This window comes from Plutella xylostella, chromosome Z (genome assembly GCF_932276165.1).
Source record: "Plutella xylostella chromosome Z, ilPluXylo3.1, whole genome shotgun sequence".
Classification (NCBI taxonomy): domain Eukaryota; kingdom Metazoa; phylum Arthropoda; class Insecta; order Lepidoptera; family Plutellidae; genus Plutella; species Plutella xylostella.
Genome location: NC_064012.1, coordinates 5,588,285 through 5,614,377, shown reverse-complemented (window position 1 = coordinate 5,614,377; position 26,093 = coordinate 5,588,285). Strand labels below are relative to the sequence as shown.

General features: G+C 39.2%; 1 protein-coding gene and 1 long non-coding RNA gene across 16 annotated transcripts in view; one reads left to right on the top strand and one right to left on the bottom strand.

Annotated features, from left to right (window-relative positions):
* LOC119694786 overlaps positions 1–26,093 on the bottom strand; it is a 97,805-nt gene that overhangs the window by 57,037 nt on the left and 14,675 nt on the right. The window lies entirely within an intron of this gene.
* LOC105384109 (titin) overlaps positions 1–26,093 on the top strand; it is a 92,743-nt gene that overhangs the window by 53,447 nt on the left and 13,203 nt on the right. For 3 of the 15 annotated variants that reach the window (XM_048632392.1, XM_048632390.1, XM_048632397.1), the window contains 3 exons: positions 368–6,625; positions 7,366–16,703; positions 25,017–25,746. In XM_048632392.1, coding sequence (XP_048488349.1) covers positions 368–6,625; positions 7,366–16,703; positions 25,017–25,746 — 16,326 coding nt within the window. Of the gene's footprint in view, positions 1–367; positions 6,626–7,365; positions 17,382–17,960; positions 21,598–22,440; positions 22,473–22,565; positions 22,573–25,016; positions 25,747–26,093 lie in introns of all 15 variants that reach the window. The other 12 variants (XM_048632404.1, XM_048632393.1, XM_048632391.1 and 9 more) reach the window with 12 other exon arrangements.

The window sequence follows — 26,093 nt, the reverse complement described above, 5'->3', positions numbered from 1 at the left end:
GTATTCTCAGTGTACTGATACAATAAATTTGTAAAGAATGTTCTTATGCAATATGGACAAAGGAATTAAACTAAAGCAGACCTAAAAAATATTAAAGCTATTGATTTTATTCTCTAGAATCAAATCAAGAAGAAAACTACTTCTTAATAATGCTATGCAAATTTGTAAAAAACGCTTGCTTAAATAAATGAATCAATTAATGATTTAAATCAGTGCTTTTTCCGTTATAATTTAATTTGGTGTTTGATTTAATAACAACGAAGGTAAGTAAATTAAACTGATATTACATAATCATTATTGTAAAATTTTTGTATTATTAACTCGATTATCTTTTATTTAAATCAATAATTCTCTTAAAATATTTCAGATCGTTTGGAAACACAAATTAAGAAACGTTCGAAGGTCGAAAAAGAAATTCTAAGTGAAATTATAACAACAGAAAATGTTGCAGAAATTTTGAGACCTACAGAAAGTTTGGAGGTACTACAGGAGGATATAGCAGATCAGTTGGAAAAGGAAAACTTTGATTACATTAGTGCAACGGCTACTGATGTATCTGACAATAAAATAGAAATTATTCCCGCAAGCGAAGTCTCACTTTTACAAAACGAACAAAAACATGATGATAAAGCTATTGTTAAAATTGATTCAAATTATGCCCTTATTAATACAGCATCGGTAGCAGGGGAAACCGAACAATCGTTTAAAAAAGTTTGCACGAAATCTATTAGACTAGAACCTTCCATTAAAGGGCATAAATCAATGGAAATATCTGAAGTTCACGCTTCAGATACAATTGATGCATATAATGTACAGTCATCAAATTCCAAAATTAAAGCAAATGAGTCGTTTATACCAAAAGAAAGTATAATAACATCAGAAACTATCATAAATTCGACCTCAACGGATCTAAAATCAGACGAATTAATGTTTCAAAAAGCGAAAACTTCTTTGCTACTAAATGATGCAATTAGAATTGTTCAAGAAATAACATCAGATAAAGAATCGACTCTTGTAGATGTACAAAAAGCAACTTCAAAGGCATCGATTTCTATTTCACCTTTGGAAGAATTAAGCATTTCTGAAATAAATGAAGAACAGAAAGAAGATATTTTCGAAGATAAGCCCGATATTAAAGGCACGAAACCAAAATTTAATTTTAATTTACACGAAAGTATTCAAGTAGGTGAAGTTGTCCCAGAAGATGAATCGGGCAAATACTATCCAGAAGTTATTGTTCCTACCGAGACAGCAAGGAAAGAAGTTTTGGTAGCGAACCAAGTAATTACCGAAATGCATGACGTTCAAGAAAAAGAAGGGCATCTGCAAGCCTTAAAATTACCACCTACACAGGAAGCTTCTGTAGATGTTACATCAAAGGAGAGTTTAATAATAACGTTAGAAAGCACAAATGATAAAGAAGAATATCTGCCTCTCAAAGAAAATACCACTTTTACAGCTTCTTCGGATATGCTTTTATTTTCAGGCTTAAACAATTCAATTACGACGTCTCAGATCAATGAAATCGATCTTGTAACTCAGAAAGCACAAGAAAAACATGCTAGTATTTCTTTGAATGAATATCAGCATAGCGTTAATACCGAAACTAATGTGAATGAATCAGAAAGTGATTTGAAAGAAACAAAACGAGCCAATTACTCTAAAGTTGAAGTTTCTATGGATGCACTGGATAAAAATATAACTGAAGAAGTACAACTTAATGAATCTGAACGAGAGCTAACTATAAAAGATCACAAAGTCATAGCAATGGCTAAACTTGATGTTAAAGGAGTTGAGCCTTTAGTCACTTCAGAAGTTACACACCTGACTTCAGCTTCAGTTTTGCAGCTTCCAGGCAAAGTCACAGAGGAATCAGCAGTAGAAATTATATCTACAGAGAATGCTAAAATAATAACATTACCTATGGTCCATGAACAAGAAAAGGTATCTCTAGACACACCTTGGAAACCAGAAAATGTTACGAAGTCTCTTATACCTAACCTGCCACTATCTGTATCGCAAGTTCAATCATCAGAAAACGAACATGTTTTAAGTATTGAAAAACATACAGAGCCAATGTTTATTACGTCTACTCCAACTCACCAATTGAAAATACCGATGGGAGAGGAAGTAACTACTGCTGATCAAATAGCTTTTCTTAATACACTACCACAAAATTTCGAAATAGCTACTAAACAACAAGAAACCCACAAAGAGTTGACCGTACAACAGACTACAATTCAAGAGCAGCTAGGAAGTTTTCAAGAAAAGGAAACAAATGTCCAAAAAATAACACCGACCTTTATAAACAATGAAAGTTTAAACATTACTGAAATAACTACAAATCTATCAGAAAATGATTTAACCACAAAACTGCCAGAGTCGGCTAAGTTTGCAAAAATCGAATTAAATGTAGATCATAAAATTGCCATTACGTCTGAAGTAAAAACAAGGGATACGGTTGGTGAATTGCTTGCTAATATGCCACAGTCAGAAGAAGCCCAAACTACTACCGAACTTATGAAATCTATACAAATTTCTCATAATGAAATAATGGACAGTCAAAAAGAGTTAGATCAAACATTACAACCTGATACAAAGAACCTTACTTTTGATATCATTTCTACAAGCGAAGCACTTAATGTAACTGAAGTAATCCAAAATGAAAAAGAACAGGAATACGAAAGTAAACCCATTTTAGAAAACTATACAGCAACAGCAGACATCACTAGCAAGCTTGTTGCACTTTCCACAGAGATATTAACACAAGGATGTTTGGGTTATACCAAAGATACGGATTCTGAAACTCTTATGAAGAAAGCCACTGTTGAGAACTTGCTATTTAAGGAAGTAATTGTAACCGATACTAACTTGAGTGAGAAAGAAAGTGACCTTGACTCAAAATTACCGACAACATTGAATGCTAAACTTAAATTTGATCAGCTTCAAGGCATTATTGTAGACGAAAACAGCTCAGAATTAAATGCTGAATCTTTTACTAGACCAGACGATACTATTTACGCCACAGCAAAAGAGTCTTCAATATTGAAGGAAGCCATCAGCCAAGAAGAAACCATCACCCACACTTCAGAAGGTAATTTTAAAACTATAGAACTAAATCATCAAATACATCCAGAAGTCACACTTTCTGCTCTGCAAGCTCCTAAATATAATGAAAATTTCATTATTGAAAGCGAAACTATGATACCTAATCATATAACACCAGTAAAACAGTCAGCTCATTTCACGATAGGAGAACATCATAGTATTGAGATATCTGAAACAACTTCTCAATCTGAAAAATCTAAGGAAATAGAAACGTTTAACTCATCTCACCAAACTGCTAACGTAAAAGTAGATGAAATTTACGGCAAAATAGCCAACACTGAGGAAATTATACTAACTGATTCTTTAAATGCAATTACACCAGAAATTAATAAAAAAGAAACATCGACTATAACTCCAATCGAATTACATACATTAGAACAAACAGAAACAATCCCAGAAGAGAAAGAAAACACGTTTAATAGTAAAATAATTCCAAAGGCGAATATTAAACCCGATATAACAGAAACACAAGCTTTAATAACATCACAGATTGAAACTTTCGACCAAGGGAGAAACTCTGACTTTGAAATACAAATGACATTGAAAGATGCATCTATATCTTTTGTACCACATCACAGCACTATTGACACTGAAATATTGACCACCACCAATGCAGACAAATTACATCAGGAATCTACTAAAATAAAACAGGCATTACAAATTCAAGATCAAATACAAACTCATATTATAGGCACTGAAATTTTATGTAACGAAAAAGAATCAGAACTTATACCATCCCCGAAAAATATTTGTAAAGATGTGAAGCAATTATTTGAGGAAACATCTGCTACGCAAATCAGGGAAGATCAAATATTGGAAAATGAAAAGGATTTCTATCAACAAATCACCAAAGTAGCTACTGCACAAACATCATTTAATGAACAACAGTCAGTAATAAACACAGAAGTTATTTCAAACCAAGTAAGTGAGAACGTTAATGTTATAAGTCAACAAACAAAAAATGTTGTTGTTACTCATGGAGAAGCTTTGGAGGCTTTCCAGAGCCTAGAACCATTTTTGGGTGAAAAAGAAGACACATTCTTAGAAGAGCAAACCACTAAATTTTACACCAAAAGCAATGTACAGCCACAAAAATCGATACATGTTACAGAAATAGTTACATCTGAATGTGAAAACCTTCTCAAACCAACGAAATCGAAACCAACAGACAAACCAATTGAAGTTATTGATGCACATAATTACTACGATACTACTGAAATTATAGTTTCAGAAAGTGAAAAAGAAATAATTATTCCTATAAGCGAAAAAAGTGCTATGTCTACTCTCAACTATCAACCTTACCAACATGTTCACGTGGAAGAATGGCAAGTTACTGAAAAAGAAAACCATTTAGGTAAAACCACTCATCCTCAACAAAACATCAAAGAATTTTCCATAGAAACACAGAATGCTTTGAATATTGAAATAATAAATGCTGAAGATCAACCAGAAAAGCTATTACTAAAAGAAAAAACAAAAATGATTAACTTACCTGTAAATTTAGAAGTTGGAAAACACGTTAATATTGAAGAAACAGTAGTATATGAAGAAGAAACCAATCTCAAAAGTGAACCCCTTCATAAAGTGGAAAATACTCATCCATTTACTGATTCCGCTCATCACATAACTATCACCGAAACTGAAAGTACGGAAAGTGAAACTCCAATTGAACAGATATTAAAAGAAAAGGAAAGGTATTCACAAGTGATCATAGAAGCAAAATCACCAATTCAAGTACAAGAAGTTTTATTAAAAGAATCAGAAGTTGATATTCCCAGTAATATTCAAATGAAACCATCACACATATCAATTTCTGTCGAGCCCCAACAACACTTAACAGTAACTGGTGTCATAACTAAAGAAAAAGTCTCCGATATTCAACTTTACACAGAAATACCAAAATCTTGCAATGAAAATATTTCTGTTCAAACAACGGAACATGTTACTACTAGCGAAATATTTGCAACGGAAAAGGAAATAGCATTTACCGAACCACAAATAACTAACATTGCAAAAGAAAGCCAATCTGTGCTACAAGAAGTAAGAAACATAGAACCAAATGTGTACGAATCAGTAGGAAATATAGTCGATCTAAAAAATGCGCAATCACGTGAAGCAAATATTGACTATGAACTTCTTAAAACATACCAAACTACAGAAAATATTGCGCATGAAGAAACTAAACAAATTGATACTAAATCTAGTGTAACACATACAGCAAATCCTGATTTTATAGAATTAGATTCAGTTGAAAATTATGAGGTTTTATTAGAAGAAATTCCCGAACCTCTATCAAAAGATCTCTTACAAGACCAAAGGGCAATACAGTCTCATTTACTAGAACAGGGAATCCTTAATTCACAACCGCATTTATTCGAAACAAGTGCCGATATTTCAGTAAAATTTGCACCTGATAATAGTACAGCCACGAGTCAAATAGAACTTAGTAAAAATTACACAACCTCTGAGAATATAATCCAAGAGACTACAGACAACTTAGAAGTTAAAGAAGGAATAACAACCAAAGCTGAAGAAAGTTTACAGGAAATGATGTCAATACAAGTTACTAAAATTGTTACTGAGGAGAAAAATAAAGAGTTCAGCATAAATAAGACACCCAAAAATGAAATAGCTGAAGAGAAGCACACGCTCTTAGATGAAATAATTAACATTAAACCAGAAATATTCCAACAAGTCACAGACCTGACGATAAAGTCTAGTCCTAACGTATCAAATGCTGCTGTAGATGTTATATTACACCAAACATACGATGTCACGGAAAACATAACACAAGAAATATTACAAAATATGCCAAGTGAACAAGCTAAAACTCAAAATGCTAATGCGAACATAAAAGAAATGAAACCAATAGAGCAATCTGAAATCGTTTTGGATTATAATATTTCTAGTTTTGAGAATAAGGTAGCGCAAGAAAAAAATGTTACGGAAACAACCATTGAAATTTTACCTCTCAGTCAAACAGACATATTAGTACACGAATCCACCATCGATAGTTGTATTTCAGAACCCACTGACTATAAAAATGCTGATGTCTTAGTGAATTTAAATGAATGTTTAAGTGTACTTGAAGTGACTCATGAACAATCAGAAGAAAACTTAGAAACAGAGAAAGGTAAACACGTCAAAGCATTTACAACAATCAAACCATTTACACACTTACAATGCACGGAAAACATAACAGAAACATACCTTGACTCATTTGGCACAGATTCAACGGTAGAAAAAACATCGAATGTTACATCTACAGAAGCTCAACCACTCATCATTACAGATAATTTGATCTTCCAACGTGAAAGCAATTTGGAAATTGTATCACCACAACAACAAACCATTACTAATGTCATAACTCTAGAAAAAGGAGTGGAAGTCACTGATGATTTTGTAAATGAGCAAACCATACCATACAGTAAGACATTTACACGTTTTGCTCAAAGTAATGTAACATTTACTGATGAAAGAGACATTGCAGTAAAGCTGCAGCAACCTTCATTGTTAGGTAAGTTTAAAGCTAGCATTTAATAACATTTTTTCAACGTAATGTGTATATGTATATATAAATATACACATACACATATATAATATCACGGGCAATGAAAAAGTTTCAGTGAAAAAAACACCTAATTACTCTTTAACGAAAAAAAATACCCTTATGGTGAATATTGCAATATTTTTGTACGTTTAACGGTGCATCAGAATATTACCAGTACCAGTAGCGCAAGAAAAAAATGTTACGGAAACAACCATTGAAATTTTACCAACTAAAAACGTCAATATTTTGTTCAAATATCCTATTGATTCTTAAAAAATTGGGGTCATTTGGTGTCTGAATTTCGACAGTGGAACTGTTTCTTTGCACGTTAGTGTATTTTTATACACTCACCAGCAATGAAATAGTTCCACCAGCCATTGACGATCAGTATGTCACTTAACTATTTCATTGCTCGTGAGTGAATATATACTTATAAACACAAACCAATTATTTTAGAACACTGTGACTGCTACATAAACAAACTATATTTGTTTATTTCGTTGCGATATATTTTCTAAAACACGGTCCATATGTTTTTGAGTGAAAGTATAACAAACATCGATGCATATAAAACTATAACATTATTTATGCGTCCGTAAAATACCCTGTCGATTCTTATTTTGTAGTAATGTACATAAACATTGACCATAATAAACACATTCAAAATTCTTACGATATCAAAATATTATTCTATTCTACAATTACAGAATGCACACAAACCGAAACTACACAACAAGATTTACTTTCGACAAAATCATCAGATGCAGAAGAAACAGAAGAAATAATAACAACATTCAAAAAATCTACTGAAGGAGGCGAACCCATTCAAGTCAAAACGAAAAGGACAATAATAAAGAAAAAAGAAACAAATGAAAGTAATGTTGTAATAGAGGAAAGCTTAGACGACGATAATCGGCGCATAAATGTAGATAAGACTAAAAATCACAACGTGGACATAGAAGAATACGAAAGCGATACAAATCAGATATATGACGACAGTAACAAAGGAACGATTGTCATGCCAGACGATCATTTTACAATACCAAAACAAAGTGTGAACGTTGAAATTGAAGAATTAGTACAAGAAATATCAACAGATGAGAATGAACCCATAAAAATAAAAAATCAGCGTAAAAAAATCAACAAGCGCTTAAAACATAAAGATACTAGAATAGAAATCAGTACAGAAAAAGAAAATGAACAAACACCTATAGTCACTGAGCAAGAAACTCTATTTGAACAAGACACAACGGACTTTGTGCATACGATAAAACCTCAAAAAGCTATAACAATAGAAGAAATCCCAGAAACCGTAACAGTAACACAAGTCACAACTGAAACAGGAGACATTAAAAAAATAAAAACTACAAAGCGAGTTATCAAGAAGAAACAAAGTGGAAAAGAAGAAGTAACAGAAATAACTACAGAAGAAAAAGATGAAACACCGATTATTGTAACCGAGGAAGAAACCCCTGAAGAAATAATGCCAGTCGAAATAGTAGAGCTCCCAGAAGAATCGACGGTGGAAGACATTCAATCTCCTGACGGTAAGACTAAACACAAAGTCACTACAAAACGCACTATCAAAAAGAAGGTAGGGCCGAAGGTAGAAACCACAGTACTCACCACAGAAACGCACGATGACCAACAACCAATCGTCACAGTACAAATCACTGAAAATGTATCTGATGAAGACATAACAGAAATTATACAAAAGACCGAACCTCAGAAGGCTACAACAATCGAAGAAGCTCCAGAATCGGTCACGGTCACGCAAGTCAAAACTGAAACAGGCGAGGTAAAAAAAGTCAAAACAACAAAGCGGCTCATCAAGAAGAAACGAGGACAGAAAGAGGAAGTAACAGAAATTACAATAGTAGAAAAGGACGGAGAAGCCCCGATTACAACATTCAATGTAACGGAAGAAGAAGCCCCTGAAGAAATCAAGCCGGTCGAAATAGTCGAGCTGCCAGAAGAATCGACGGTGGAAGACATCCAATCTCCTGACGGTAAGACTAAACGCAAAGTCACTACAAAACGCACTATCAAAAAGAAGGTAGGTCCGAAGGTAGAAACCACAGTACTCACCACAGAAACGCAAGATGACCAACAACCAATCCTCACAGTACAAACTACTGAAACTGTATCTGATGAAGACACAACTGACTTTACACAAAAAACTGAATCTCAAAAGGCTACAACAATCGAGGAAGCTCCAGAATCTTTCACGGTCACGCAAGTCAAAACTGAAACAGGCGAAGTAAAAAAAGTCAAAACAACAAAGCGGGTCATTAAAAAGAAACAAGGACAGAAAGAAGAAGTAACAGAAATTACAACAGTAGAAAAAGACGGAGAATCCCCGATTACAACATTTAATGTAACGGAAGAAGAAGCCCCTGAAGAGATCAAGCCGGTTGAAATAGTCGAGCTCCCAGAAGAATCGACGGTGGAAGACATCCAATCTCCTGACGGTAAGACTAAACGCAAAGTCACTACAAAACGCACTATCAAAAAGAAGGTAGGGCCGAAGGTAGAAACTACAGTACTCACCACAGAAACGCACGATGACCAACAACCAATCGTCACAGTACAAACTACTGAAACTGTATCTGATGAAGACACAACAGACTTTACACAAAACATCGAACCGCAAAAGGCTACAACAATGGAAGAAGCTCCAGAAACTGTCACGGTCACGCAAGTCAAAACTGAAACAGGTGAGGTAAAAAAAGTCAAAACAACGAAGCGGATCATCAAGAAAACACGAGGACCAAAAGAGGAAGTAACAGAAATAACGACAGTAGAAAAGGACGGTGAAGCCCCAGTTACTACATTCAATGTAACGGAAGAAGACGCCCATGAAGAGATCAAGCCGGTCGAAATAGTCGAGCTACCAGAAGAATCGACGGTGGAAGATATCCAATCTCCTGACGGTAAGAGAAAACGAAAAGTAACTACAAAACGCACTATCAAAAAGAAGGTAGGGCCGAAGGTAGAAACCACAGTACTCACCACAGAAACGCTCGATGACCAACAACCAATCGTCACAGTACAAATCACTGAAAATGTATCTGAGGAAGACATAGCAGACATTATACAAAAGACCGAACCTCAGAAGGCTACAACAATCGAAGAAGCTCCAGAATCGGTCACGGTCACGCAAGTCAAAACTGAAACAGGCGAGGTAAAAAAAGTCAAAACAACCAAGCGGGTCATCAAGAAGAAACAAGGACCAAAAGAGGAAGTAACAGAGATTACAACAGTAGAAAAGGACGGAGAAGCCCCGATTACAACATTCAATGTAACAGAAGACGAAGCCCCTGAAGAGATAAAGCCGGTCGAAATAGTCGAGCTCCCAGAAGAATCGACGGTGGAAGACATCCAATCTCCTGACGGTAAGACTAAACGCAAAGTCACTACAAAGCGCACTATCAAAAAGAAGGTAGGTCCGAAGGTAGAAACCACAGTACTCACCACAGAATCACACGATGACCAACAACCAATCGTCACAGTACATACTACTGAAACTGTTTCTGATGAAGACAAAACTGACTTTATACAAACAATCCAACCGCAAAAGGCTACGACAATCGAAGAAGCTCCAGAGACTATAACAGTCACGCAAGTAAAGACTGAAACAGGCGATATTAAAAAGGTCAAAACTACGAAACGGGTAATCAAGAAGAAAAAAGGACCGAAAGAAGAAGTAACAGAAATAACGACAGTAGAAAAGGACGGGGAAGCCCCGATTACAACATTCACTGTAACTGAGGAAGAAATCCCTGAAGAGATCAAGCCAGTCGAAATAGTCGAGCTCCCGGAAGAATCGACGGTGGAAGACATCCAATCCCCTGACGGTAAGACTAAACGCAAAGTCACTACAAAACGAACTATCAAAAAGAAGGTAGGTCCAAAAGTAGAAACCGCAGTACTCACCACAGAAACGCACGATGACCAACAACCAATCGTCACAGTACAAACTACTGAAACTGTCTCTGATGAAGACACAACAGACTTTACACCAAACATCGAACCTCAAAACGCTACAACAATGGAAGAAGCTCCAGAGACTATAACAGTCACGCAGGTTAAAACTGAAACAGGCGATATTAAAAAAGTCAAAACAACGAAACGGGTAATCAAGAAGAAAAAAGAAACGAAAGAAGAAGTTACAGAAATAAGTACAGTAGAGAAGGACGGAGAAGCCCCAATTACAACTTTCACTGTAACAGAGGAAGAAATCCCTGAAGATATCAAGCCGGTCGAAATAGTCGAGCTACCGGAAGAATCGACGGTTGAAGACATCAAATCTCCAGACGGTGAGACAAAACGCAAAATCACTACTAAGCACACTATCAAAAAGAAGGTAGGTCCGAAGGTAGAAACCACAGTTCTCACCACAAAAACGCACGACAACCAACAACCAAACGTCACAGTACAGACTAGTGAAACTATATCTGATGAAGACACAACAGACTTCACACGAAACATAGAACCTCAAAAGGCTACAAAAATCGAAGAAACTCCAGAGTCAGTCACGGTCACGCAAGTTAAAACTGAAACAGGCGATGTTAAAAAGGTCAAAACAACGAAACGAGTAATCAAAAAGAAGCAAGGACCGAAGGAAGAAGTAACAGAAATAACGACAGTAGAAAAAGACGGCGAAGCCCCGATTACTACATTCACTGTAACTGAGGAAGAAATCCCTGAAGAGATCAAGCCGGTCGACATAGTCGAGCTGCCGGAAGAATCAACGGTTGAAGATATCCAATCTCCTGATGGTAAGACAAAACGCAAAATCACTACTAAGCGCACTATCAAAAAAAAGGTAGGTCCGAAGGTAGAAACCACAGTACTCACCACAGAAACGCACGATGACCAACAACCAATCGTCACAGTACACACTACTGAAACTATATCTGATGAAGACACAACTGACTTTAAACACACAATCGAACCTCAAAAGGCTACAACAATCGAAGAAACTCCTGAAACTGTAACCGTCACGCAAGTTAAAACTGAAACAGGCGATGTCAAAAAGGTCAAAACAACGAAACGGGTAATCAAGAAGAAGCAAGGACCGAAGGAAGAAGTAACAGAAATAACGACAGTAGAAAAAGACGGCGAAGCCCCGATTACTACATTCACTGTAACTGAGGAAGAAATCCCTGAAAAGATCAAGCCGGTCGAAATAGTCGAGCTGCCAGAAGAATCGACGGTTGAAGATATCCAATCTCCTGACGGTAAGACTAAACGCAAAGTCACTACAAAACGCACTATCAAAAAGAAGGTAGGGCCGAAGGTAGAAACCACAGTACTCACCACAGAAATGCATGATGACCAACAACCAATCGTCACAGTACACACAACTGAAACTGTATCTGATGAAGACACAACTGACTTTAAACACACAATCGAACCTCAAAAGGCTACAACAATCGAAGAAGCTCCTGAAACTGTAACCGTCACGCAAGTTAAAACTGAAACAGGCGATATTAAAAAGGTCAAAACAACGAAACGGGTAATCAAGAAGAAGCAAGGACCGAAGGAAGAAGTAACAGAAATAACGACAGTAGAAAAAGACGGCGAAGCCCCGATCACTACATTCACTGTAACTGAGGAAGAAATATCTGATGAGATCAAGCCGGTCCAAATAGTCGAGCTACCGGAAGAATCAACGGTTGAAGATATCCAATCTCCTGATGGTAAGACAAAACGCAAAATCACTACCAAGCGCACTATCAAAAAGAAGGTAGGGCCGAAGGTAGAAACCACAGTACTCACCACAGAAACGCACGATGACCAGCAACCAATCGTCACAGTACACACAACTGAAACTGTATCTGATGAAGACACAACTGACTTTAAACACACAATCGAACCTCAAAAGGCTTCAACAATCGAAGAAGCTCCTGAAACTGTAACCGTCACGCAAGTTAAAACTGAAACAGGCGATGTCAAAAAGGTCAAAACAACGAAACGGGTTATCAAGAAGAAGCAAGGACCGAAAGCGGAAATTACAGAAATAACAACAGTAGAAAAGGACGGCGAAGCCCCGATGAAAACTTTCTCTGTAACTGAGGAAGATATCCCTGAAGAGATCAAGCCGGTCGAAATAGTCGAATTGCCAGAAGAATCGACGGTTGAAGATATCCAATCTCCTGACGGTAAGACTAAACGCAAAGTCACTACAAAACGCACTATCAAAAGGAAGGTAGGGCCGAAGGTAGAAACCACAGTACTCACCACAGAAACGCACGATGACCAACAACCAATCATCACAGTACATACCACTGAAACAGAATATGATGAAAACACAACAGACTTCACACAAAACATCGAACCTCAAAAGGCTACAACAATCGAAGAAGCTCCAGAATCTGTCACGGTCACGCAAGTAAAAACTGAAACAGGCGATGTTAAAAAGGTCAAAACAACAAAACGGGTAATCAAGAAGAAACAAGGACCGAAAGCAGAAGTTACAGAAATAACAACAGTAGAAAAGGACGGGGAAGCCCCTATTACGACATTCACTGTATCTGAGGAAGAAATCCCTGAAGACATCAAGCCGGTCGAAATAGTCGAGCTGCCGGAAGAAACGACGGTTGAAGTCATCAAATCTCCAGACGGTAAGACGAAACGCAAAATCACTACTAAGCGCACTATCAAAAAGAAGGTAGGTCCGAAGGTAGAAACCACAGTACTCACCACAGAAACACACGATGACCAACAACCAATAGTCACAGTACACACAACTGAAACTGTATCTGATGAAGACACAACTGACTTTAAACACACAATCGAACCTCAAAAGGCTACAATAATCGAAGAAGCTCCTGAAACTGTAACCGTCACGCAAGTTAAAACTGAAACAGGCGATGTTAAAAAGGTGAAAACAACAAAACGGGTAATCAAGAAGAAGCAAGGATCGAAGGAAGAAGTAACAGAAATAACCACAGTAAAAAAAGACGGCGAAGCCCCGATAACTACATTCACTGTAACTGAGGAAGAAATCCCTGAAGAGATCAAGCCGGTCGAAATAGTCGAGCTGCCGGAAGAATCGACGGTTGAAGACATCAAATCTCCAGACGGTAAGACGAAACGCAGAAACACTACTAAGCGCGCTATCATAAAGAAGGTAGGTCCGAAGGTAGAAACCACAGTACTCACCACAGAAACACACGATGACCAACAACCAATCGTCACAGTACACACAACTGAAACTGTATCTGATGAAGACACAACTGACTTTAAACACACAATCGAACCTCAAAAGGGTAAAACAATCGAAGAAGCTCCTGAAACTGTAACCGTCACGCAAGTTAAAACTGAAACAGGCGATATTAAAAAGGTCAAAACTACGAAACGGGTAATCAAGAAGAAGCAAGGACCGAAGGAAGAAGTAACAGAAATAACGACAGTAGAAAAGGACGGCGAAGCCCCGATAACTACATTCACTGTAACCGAGGAAGAAACACCTGAAGATATCAAGCCGATCGAAATAGTCGAGCTCCCAGAAGAATCGACGGTTGAAGACATAAAATCTCCAGACGGTAAGACGAAACGCAAAATCACTACTAAGCGCACTATCAAAAAGAAGGTAGGTCCAAAGGTAGAAACCACAGTACTCACCACAGAAACACACGATGACCAACAACCAATCGTCACAGTACACACAACTGAAACTGTATCTGATGAAGACACAACTGACTTTAAACACACAATCGAACCTCAAAAGGCTACAACAATCGAAGAAGCTCCTGAAACTGTAACCGTCACGCAAGTTAAAACTGAAACAGGCGATGTTAAAAAGGTCAAAACAACGAAACGGGTAATCAAGAAGAAACAAGGACCGAAAGAGGAAGTAACAGAAATAACAACAGTAGAAAAGGACGGGGAAGCACCAATTACTACATTCACTGTAACTGAGGAAGATATCCCCGAAGAGATCAAGCCGGTTGAAATTGTCGAGCTGCCGGAAGAAAAGACGGTTGAAGACATCAAATCTCCAGACGGTAAGACGAAACGCAAAATCACTACTAAGCGCACTATCAAAAAGAAGGTAGGTCCGAAGGTAGAAACCACAGTACTCACCACAGAAACACACGATGACCAACAACCAATCGTCACAGTACACACAACTGAAACTGTATCTGATGAAGACACAACTGACTTTAAACACACAATCGAACCTCAAAAGGCTACAATAATCGAAGAAGCTCCTGAAACTGTCACCGTCACGCAAGTTAAAACTGAAACAGGCGATGTTAAAAAGGTCAAAACAACGAAACGGTTAATCAGGAAGAAGCAAGGACCGAAGGAAGAAGTAACAGAAATAACCACAGTAGAAAAAGACGGCGAAGCCCCAATTACTACATTCACTGTAACTGAGGAGGAAATCCCTGAAGAGGTCACGCCGGTCGAAATAGTCGAGCTGCCGGAAGAATCGACGGTTGAAGACATTAAATCTCCAGACGGTAAGACGAAACGAAAAATCACTACTAAGCGCACTATCAAAAAGAAGGTAGGTCCAAAGGTAGAAACCACAGTACTCACCACAGAAACACGCGATGACCAACAACCAATCGTCACAGTACACACCACTGAAACAGAATATGATGAAAACACAACAGACTTCACACAAAACATCGAACCTCGAAAGGCTACAATCGAAGAAGCTCCAGAATCTGTCACGGTCACGCAAGTTAAAACTGAAACAGGCGATGTTAAAAAAGTCAAAACAACGAAACGGGTAATCAAGAAGAAACAAGGACCGAAAGAGGAAGTAACAGAAATAACGACAGTAGAAAAGGACGGCGAAGCCCCGATAACTACATTCACTGTAACCGAGGAAGAAACACCTGAAGATATCAAGCCGGTCGAAATAGTCGAGCTCCCAGAAGAATCGACGGTTGAAGACATAAAATCTCCAGACGGTAAGACGAAACGCAAAATCACTACTAAGCGCACTATCAAAAAGAAGGTAGGTCCAAAGGTAGAAACCACAGTACTCACCACAGAAACACACGATGACCAACAACCAATCGTCACAGTACACACAACTGAAACTGTATCTGATGAAGACACAACTGACTTTAAACACACAATCGAACCTCAAAAGGCTACAACAATCGAAGAAGCTCCTGAAACTGTAACCGTCACGCAAGTTAAAACTGAAACAGGCGATGTTAAAAAGGTCAAAACAACGAAACGGGTAATCAAGAAGAAACAAGGACCGAAAGAGGAAGTAACAGAAATAACAACAGTAGAAAAGGACGGGGAAGCCCCAATTACTACATTCACTGTAACTGAGGAAGATATCCCCGAAGAGATCAAGCCGGTTGAAATTGTCGAGCTGCCGGAAGAAAAGACGGTTGAAGACATCAAATCTCCAGACGGTAAGACGAAACGCAAAATCACTACTAAGCGCACTATCAAAAAGAAGGTAGGTCCGAAGGTAGAAACCACAGTACTCACCACAGAAACACACGATGACCAACAACCAATCGTCACAGTACACACAACTGAAACTGTATCTGATGAAGACACAACTGACTTTAAACACACAATCGAACCTCAAAAGGCTACAATAATCGAAGAAGCTCCTGAAACTGTCACCGTCACGCAAGTTAAAACTGAAACAGGCGATGTTAAAAAGGTCAAAACAACGAAACGGTTAATCAGGAAGAAGCAAGGACCGAAGGAAGAAGTAACAGAAATAACCACAGTAGAAAAAGACGGCGAAGCCCCAATTACTACATTCACTGTAACTGAGGAGGAAATCCCTGAAGAGGTCACGCCGGTCAAAATAGTCGAGCTGCCGGAAGAATCGACGGTTGAAGACATTAAATCTCCAGACGGTAAGACGAAACGAAAAATCACTACTAAGCGCACTATCAAAAAGAAGGTAGGTCCAAAGGTAGAAACCACAGTACTCACCACAGAAACACGCGATGACCAACAACCAATCGTCACAGTACACACCACTGAAACAGAATATGATGAAAACACAACAGACTTCACACAAAACATCGAACCTCAAAAGGCTACAATCGAAGAAGCTCCAGAATCTGTCACGGTCACGCAAGTTAAAACTGAAACAGGCGATGTAAAAAAAGTCAAAACAACGAAACGGGTAATCAAGAAGAAACAAGGACCGAAAGAGGAAGTAACAGAAATAACGACAGTAGAAAAGGACGGCGAAGCCCCGATAACTACATTCACTGTAACCGAGGAAGAAACACCTGAAGATATCAAGCCGGTCGAAATAGTCGAGCTCCCAGAAGAATCGACGGTTGAAGACATTAAATCTCCAGACGGTAAGACGAAACGCAAAATCACTACTAAGCGCACTATCAAAAAGAAGGTAGGTCCAAAGGTAGAAACCACAGTACTCACCACAGAAACACACGATGACCAACAACCAATCGTCACAGTACACACAACTGAAACTGTATCTGATGAAGACACAACTGACTTTAAACACACAATCGAACCTCAAAAGGCTACAACAATCGAAGAAGCTCCTGAAACTGTAACCGTCACGCAAGTTAAAACTGAAACAGGCGATGTTAAAAAGGTCAAAACAACGAAACGGGTAATCAAGAAGAAACAAGGACCGAAAGAGGAAGTAACAGAAATAACAACAGTAGAAAAGGACGGGGAAGCCCCAATTACTACATTCACTGTAACTGAGAAAGAAATCCCTGAAGAGATCAAGTCGGTCGAAATAGTCGAGCTGCCGGAAGAATCAACGGTTGAAGATATCCAATCTCCTAATGGTAAGACTAAACACAAAATCACTACTAAGCGCACTATCAAAAAGAAAGTAGGTCCGAAGGTAGAAACCACAGTACTCACCACAGAAACATACGATGACCAACAACCAATCGTCACAATACACACCACTGAAACAGAATATGATGAAAACACAACAGACTTCACACAAAACATCGAACCTCAAAAGGCTACAACAATCGAAGAAGCTCCAGAATCTGTCACGGTCACGCAAGTTAAAACTGAAACAGGCGATGTTAAAAAGGTCAAAACAACGAAACGGGTAATCAAGAAGAAACAAGGACCGAAAGAGGAAGTAACAGAAATAACGACAGTAGAAAAGGACGGCGAAGCCCCGATAACTACATTCACTGTAACCGAGGAAGAAACACCTGAAGATAGCAAGCCGGTCGAAATAGTCGAGCTTCCAGAAGAATCGACGATTGAAGACATCAAATCTCCAGACGGTAAGACTAAACACAAAATCACTACTAAGCGCACTATCAAAAAGAAAGTAGGTCCAAAGGTAGAAACCACAGTACTCACCACAGAAACACACGATGACCAACAACCAATCGTCACAGTACACACCACTGAAACAGAATATGATGAAAACACAACAGACTTCACACAAAACATCGAACCTCAAAAGGCTACAACAATCGAAGAATCTCCAGAATCTGTCACGGTCACGCAAGTAAAAACTGAAACAGGCGATGTTAAAAAGGTCAAAACTACGAAACGGGTAATCAAGAAGAAGCAAGGACCGAAGGAAGAAGTAACAGAAATAACGACAGTAGAAAAGGACGGCGAAGCCCCGATAACTACATTCACTGTAACCGAGGAAGAAACACCTGAAGATATCAAGCCGGTCGAAATAGTCGAGCTCCCAGAAGAATCGACGGTTGAAGACATTAAATCTCCAGACGGTAAGACGAAACGCAAAATCACTACTAAGCGCACTATCAAAAAGAAGGTAGGTCCAAAGGTAGAAACCACAGTACTCACCACAGAAACACACGATGACCAACAACCAATCATCACAGTACACACCACTGAAACAGAATATGATGAAAACACCACTGACTTTACACAAACAATCGAACCTCAAAAGGCTACAACAATCGAAGAAGCTCCAAAATCTGTCACGGTCACGCAAGTTAAAACTGAAACAGGCGATGTTAAAAAGGTCAAAACAACGAAACGGGTAATCAAGAAGAAACAAGGACCGAAAAAGGAAGTTACAGAAATAACAACAGTAGAAAAGGACGGGGAAGCCCCGATTACTACATTCACTGTAACTGAGGAAGAAATCCCTGAAAAGATCAAGCCGGTCGAAATAGTCGAGCTGCCGGAAGAATCTACGGTTGAAGATATCAAATCTCCAGACGGTAAGACTAAACACAAAATCACTACTAAGCGCACTATCAAAAAGAAAGTAGGTCCGAAGGTAGAAACCACAGTACTCACCACAGAAACACACGATGACCAACAACCAATCGTCACAGTACACACCACTGAAACAGAATATGATGAAAACACAACAGACTTCACACAAAACATCGAACCTCAAAAGGCTACAACAATTGAAGAAGCTCCAGAATCTGTCACGGTCACGCAAGTTAAAACTGAAACAGGCGATGTTAAAAAGGTCAAAACAACGAAACGGGTAATCAAGAAGAAACAAGGACCGAAAGAGGAAGTAACAGAAATAACGACAGTAGAAAAGGACGGCGAAGCCCCGATAACTACATTCAATGTAACCGAGGAAGAAACACCTGAAGATATCAAGCCGGTCGAAATAGTCGAGCTCCCAGAAGAATCGACGGTTGAAGACATAAAATCTCCAGACGGTAAGACGAAACGCAAAATCACTACTAAGCGCACTATCAAAAAGAAGGTAGGTCCAAAGGTAGAAACCACAGTACTCACCACAGAAACACACGATGACCAACAACCAATCGTCACAGTACACACAACTGAAACTGTATCTGATGAAGACACAACTGACTTTAAACACACAATCGAACCTCAAAAGGCTACAACAATTGAAGAAGCTCCAGAATCTGTCACGGTCACGCAAGTTAAAACTGAAACAGGCGATGTTAAAAAGGTCAAAACAACGAAACGGGTAATCAAGAAGAAACAAGGACCGAAAGAGGAAGTAACAGAAATAACAACAGTAGAAAAGGACGGGGAAGCCCCGATAACTACATTCACTGTAACCGAGGAAGAAACACCTGAAGATACCAAGCCGGTCGAAATAGTCGAGCTCCCAGAAGAATCGACGGTTGAAGACATTAAATCTCCAGACGGTAAGACGAAACGCAAAATCACTACTAAGCGCACTATCAAAAAGAAGGTAGGTCCAAAGGTAGAAACCACAGTACTCACCACAGAAACACACGATGACCAACAACCAATCGTCACAGTACACACAACTGAAACTGTATCTGATGAAGACACAACTGACTTTAAACACACAATCGAACCTCAAAAGGCTACAACAATCGAAGAAGCTCATGAAACTGTAACCGTCACGCAAGTTAAAACTGAAACAGGCGATGTTAAAAAGGTCAAAACAACGAAACGGGTAATCAAGAAGAAACAAGGACCGAAAGAGGAAGTAACAGAAATAACGACAGTAGAAAAGGACGGCGAAGCCCCGATAACTACATTCACTGTAACCGAGGAAGAAACACCTGAAGATATCAAGCCGGTCGAAATAGTCGAGCTCCCAGAAGAATCGACGCTTGAAGACATCAAATCTCCAGACGGTAAGCCTAAACACAAAATCACTACCAAGCGCACTATCAAAAAGAAGGTAGGTCCGAAGGTAGAAACCACAGTACTCACCACAGAAACACACGATGACCAACAACCAATCATCACTGTACACACAACTGAAACTTTATCTGATGAAGACACAACTGACTTTAAACACACAATCGAACCTCAAAAGGCTACAATAATCGAAGAAGCTCCAGAATCTGTCACGGTCACGCAAGTTAAAACTGAAACAGGCGATGTTAAAAAGGTCAAAACAACGAAACGAGTAATCAAGAAGAAACAAGGACCGAAAAAGGAAGTTACAGAAATAACAACAGTAGAAAAGGACGGGGAAGCCCCCATTACTACATTCACTGTAACTGAGGAAGAAATCCCTGAAAAGATCAAACCGGTCGAAATAGTCGAGCTGCCGGAAGAATCTACGGTTGAAGATATCAAATCTCCAGACGGTAAGACTAAACACAAAATCACTACTAAGCGCACTATCAAAAAGAAAGTAGGTCCGAAGGTAGAAACCACAGTACTCACCACAGAAACACACGATGACCAACAACCAATCGTCACAGTACACACCACTGAAACAGAATATGATGAAAACACAACATACTTCACACAAAACATCGAACCTCAAAAGGCTACAACAATTGAAGAAGCTCCAGAATCTGTCACGGTCACGCAAGTTAAAACTGAAACAGGCGATGTTAAAAAGGTCAAAACAACGAAACGGGTAATCAAGAAGAAACAAGGACCAAAAGAGGAAGTAACAGAAATAACGACAGTAGAAAAGGACGGCGAAGCCCCGATAACTACATTCACTGTAACCGAGGAAGAAACACCTGAAGATATCAAGCCGGTCGAAATAGTCGAGCTCCCAGAAGAATCGACGATTGAAGACATCAAATCTCCAGACGGTAAGACTAAACACAAAATCACTACTAAGCGCACTATCAAAAAGAAGGTAGGTCCGAAGGTAGAAACCACAGTACTCACCACAGAAACACACGATGACCAACAACCAATCATCACTGTACACACCACTGAAACAGAATATGATGAAAACACCACTGACTTTACACAAACAATCGAACCTCAAAAAGCTACAACAATCGAAGAAGCTCCTGAAACTGTAACCGTCACGCAAGTTAAAACTGAAACAGGCGATGTTAAAAAGGTCAAAACAACGAAAAGGGTAATCAAGAAGAAACAAGGACCGAAAGAGGAAGTAACAGAAATAACGACAGTAGAAAAGGACGGCGAAGCCCCGATAACTACATTCACTGTAACCGAGGAAGAAACACCTGAAGATATCAAGCCGGTCGAAATAGTCGAGCTCCCAGAAGAATCGACGGTTGAAGACATTAAATCTCCAGACGGTAAGACGAAACGCAAAATCACTACTAAGCGCACTATCAAAAAGAAGGTAGGTCCAAAGGTAGAAACCACAGTACTCACCACAGAAACACACGATGACCAACAACCAATCGTCACAGTACACACAACTGAAACTTTATCTGATGAAGACACAACTGACTTTAAACACACAATCGAACCTCAAAAGGCTACAATAATCGAAGAAGCTCCAGAAACTGTCACGGTCACGCAAGTCAAAACTAAAACAGGCGATGTCAAAAAGGTCAAAACAACGAAACGGGTAATCAAGAAGAAGCAAGGACCGAAGGAAGAAGTAACAGAAATAACCAAAGTAGAAAAGGACGGCGAAGCCCCGATTACTACATTCACTGTAACTAAGAAAGAAATCCCTGAAGAGATCAAGCCGGATGAAATAGTCGAGCTCCCGGAAGAATCGACGGTTGAAGACATCAAATCTCCAGACGGTAAGACAAAACGCAAAATCACTACTAAGCGCACTATCAAAAAGAAGGTAGGTCCGAAGGTAGAAACCACAGTACTCACCACAGAAACACACGATGACCAACAACCAATCATCACAGTACATACCACTGAAACAGAATATGATGAAAACACAACAGACTTCACACAAAACATCGAACCTCAAAAGGCTACAATAATCGAAGAAGCTCCAGAAACTGTCACGGTCACGCAAGTCAAAACTGAAAAAGGAGATGTTAAAAAAGTCAAAACTACGAAGCGGGTTATCAAGAAGAAAAAGGGACCTAAAGAAGAAGTTACAGAAATTACAACAGTAGAAAAGGACGGGGAAGCCCCGATTATTACATTCACCGTAACTGAGGAAGAAACCCCTGAAAATATCAAGCTCGTCGAAATAGTTGAGCTACCGGAAGAATCTTTGGTTGAAGACACCCAATCTCCTGACGGTAAGACTAAACGTAAAATTACTACCAAACGCACAATCAAAAAGAAAGTAGGTCCAAAGGTACAAACCACAGTACTCACCACAGAATCACACGATGACGAACAACCTATTCACACAGTACACACCACTGAAACACCATACACTGACGATTCGTCTGACTTTACACAAACAATCGAACCTCAAAAGGCTACAACAATCGAAGAAGCTCCAGAAACTGTCACGGTCACGCAAGTCAAAACTGAAACAGGCGATGTTAAAAAAGTCAAAACTACGAAGCGGGTTATCAAGAAGAAACAAGGACCGAAAGAAGAAGTAACAGAAATAACGACAGTAGAAAAGGACGGGCAAGCCCCGATTACTACATTCACCGTAACCGAGAAAGAAACTCCTGAAGATATCAAGCCGGTTGAAATAGTCGAGCTCCCGGAAGAATCGATGGTTGAAGAGATGCAATCTCCTGACGGTAAAACCAAACGTAAAATTACTACCAAACGCACAATCAAAAAGAAAGTAGGTCCAAAGGTACAAACCACAGTACTCACCACAGAAACACACGATGACGAAACACCTATTCACACAGTACACACCACTGAAACACTACACACTGACGATTCGTCTGAATTTACACAAACAATCGAACCTCAAAAGGCTACAACAATCGAAGAAGCTCCAGAAACAGTCACGGTCACGCAAGTCGAAACTGAAAAAGGTGATGTAAAAAAGGTCAAAACTACGAAGCGGGTTATCAAGAAAAAAAAGGGACCTAAAGAAGAAGTAACAGAAATTACAACAGTAGAAAAGGACGGGGAAGCCCCGATTACTACATTCACTGTAACCGAGGAAGAAACCCCTGAAGATATCAAGCCGGTCGAAATAGTTGAGCTCCCGGAAGAATCGATTGTTGAAGACATGCAATCTCCTGACGGTAAGACCAAACGTAAAATTACTACCAAACGCACAATCAAAAAGAAAGTAGGCCCAAAGGTACAAACCACAGTACTCACCACAGAAACACACGATGACGAAACACCTATTCACACAGTACACACCACTGAAACACTACACACTGACGATTCGTCTGAATTTACACAAACAATCGAACCTCAAAAGGCTACAACAATCGAAGAAGCTCCAGAAACAGTCACGGTCACGCAAGTCGAAACTGAAAAAGGTGATGTAAAAAAGGTCAAAACTACGAAGCGGGTTATCAAGAAGAAAAAGGGACCTAAAGAAGAAGTAACAGAAATTACAACAGTAGAAAAGGACGGGGAAGCCCCGATTACTACATTCACTGTAACCGAGGAAGAAACCCCTGAAGATATCAAGCCGGTCGAAATAGTTGAGCTCCCGGAAGAATCGATTGTTGAAGACATGCAATCTCCTGACGGTAAGACCAAACGTAAAATTACTACCAAACGCACAATCAAAAAGAAAGTAGGCCCAAAGGTACAAACCACAGTACTCACTACAGAAACACACGATGACGAAACACCTATTCACACAGTACACACCACTGAAACACTACACACTGACGATTCGTCTGAATTTACACAAACAATCGAACCTCAAAAGGCTACAACAATCAAAGAAGCTCCAGAAACAGTCACGGTCACGCAAGTCGAAACTGAAAAAGGTGATGTAAAAAAGGTCAAAACTACGAAGCGGGTTATCAAGAAGAAAAAGGGACCTAAAGAAGAAGTAACAGAAATTACAACAGTAGAAAAGGACGGGGAAGCCCCGATTACTACATTCACTGTAACCGAGGAAGAAACCCCTGAAGATATCAAGCCGGTCGAAATAGTTGAGCTCCCAGAAGAATCGATTGTTGAAGACATGCAATCTCCTGACGGTAAGACCAAACGTAAAATTACTACCAAACGCACAATCAAAAAGAAAGTAGGCCCAAAGGTACAAACCACAGTACTCACCACAGAAACACACGATGACGAAACACCTATTCACACAGTACACACCACTGAAACACTACACACTGACGATTCGTCTGAATTTACACAAACAATCGAACCTCAAAAGGCTACAACAATCGAAGAAGCTCCAGAAACAGTCACGGTCACGCAAGTCGAAACTGAAAAAGGTGATGTAAAAAAGGTCAAAACTACGAAGCGGGTTATCAAGAAGAAAAAGGGACCTAAAGAAGAAGTAACAGAAATTACAACAGTAGAAAAGGACGGGGAAGCCCCGATTACTACATTCACTGTAACCGAGGAAGAAACCCCTGAAGATATCAAGCCGGTCGAAATAGTTGAGCTCCCGGAAGAATCGATTGTTGAAGACATGCAATCTCCTGACGGTAAGACCAAACGTAAAATTACTACCAAACGCACAATCAAAAAGAAAGTAGGCCCAAAGGTACAAACCACAGTACTCACCACAGAAACACACGATGACGAACAACCTATTCACACAGTACACACCACTGAAACACTATACACTGACGATTCGTCTGACTTTACACAAACAATCGAACCTCAAAAGGCTACAACAATCGAAGAAGCTCCAGAATCTGTCACGGTCACGCAAGTTAAAACTGAAACAGGCGATGTTAAAAAAGTCAAAACTACGAAGCGGGTTATCAAGAAGAAAAGGGGACCTAAAGAAGAAGTTACAGAAATTACAACAGTAGAAAAGGACGGGGAAGCCCCGATTACTACATTCACTGTAACCGAGGAAAAAACCCCTGAAGATATCAAGCCGGTCGAAATAGTTGAGCTCCCGGAAGAATCTTTGGTTGAAGACACCCAATCTCCTGACGGTAAGACTAAACGTAAAATTACTACCAAACACACAATCAAAAAGAAAGTAGGTCCTAAGGTACAAACCACAGTACTCACCACAGAATCACACGATGACGAACAACCTATTCACACAGTACACACTACTGAAACACCATACACTGACGATTCGTCTGACTTTACACAAACAATCGAACCTCAAAAGGCTACAACAATCGAAGTTGCTCCAGAAACTGTCACGGTCACGCAGGTCAAAACTGAAACAGGCGATGTTAAAAAAGTCAAAACTACAAAGCGGGTTATTAAGAAGAAACAAGGACCAAAAGAGGAAATTACAACCGTAGAAAAGGACGGAGAACCCCCGATTCGTACATTCAATGTAACCGAGAAAGAAACCCCTGAACATATCAAGCCCGTCAAAATAGTGGAGCTCCCGGAAGAATCGACAGTTGAAGACATGCAATCTCCTGACGGTAAGACTAAACGCAAAATCGGTACTAATCACAGAATCAAAAATAAGGTAGGTTTTAAGGTACCATGGCGCCTTCTACAAACACACGATTATCACAACCATATCCTAACATTCACAGCACGGACCAAACATAAAACAGGACACAAAAATGCTATAATCAAAATAACTTAAATCAGCAAAAGTTCGGAAATTGTAAACGTTTAACTTCTTTAAACTGATACTGACGAGATAAAGTACCACACCACTAACAACTGCCTGAAATCATTATATTAGAAATGGACGTCGTAGCTTCGATGCCAACAATTATTACAGGTTCAGTGAAAATAAAATACGGAAGGTACCTATTTA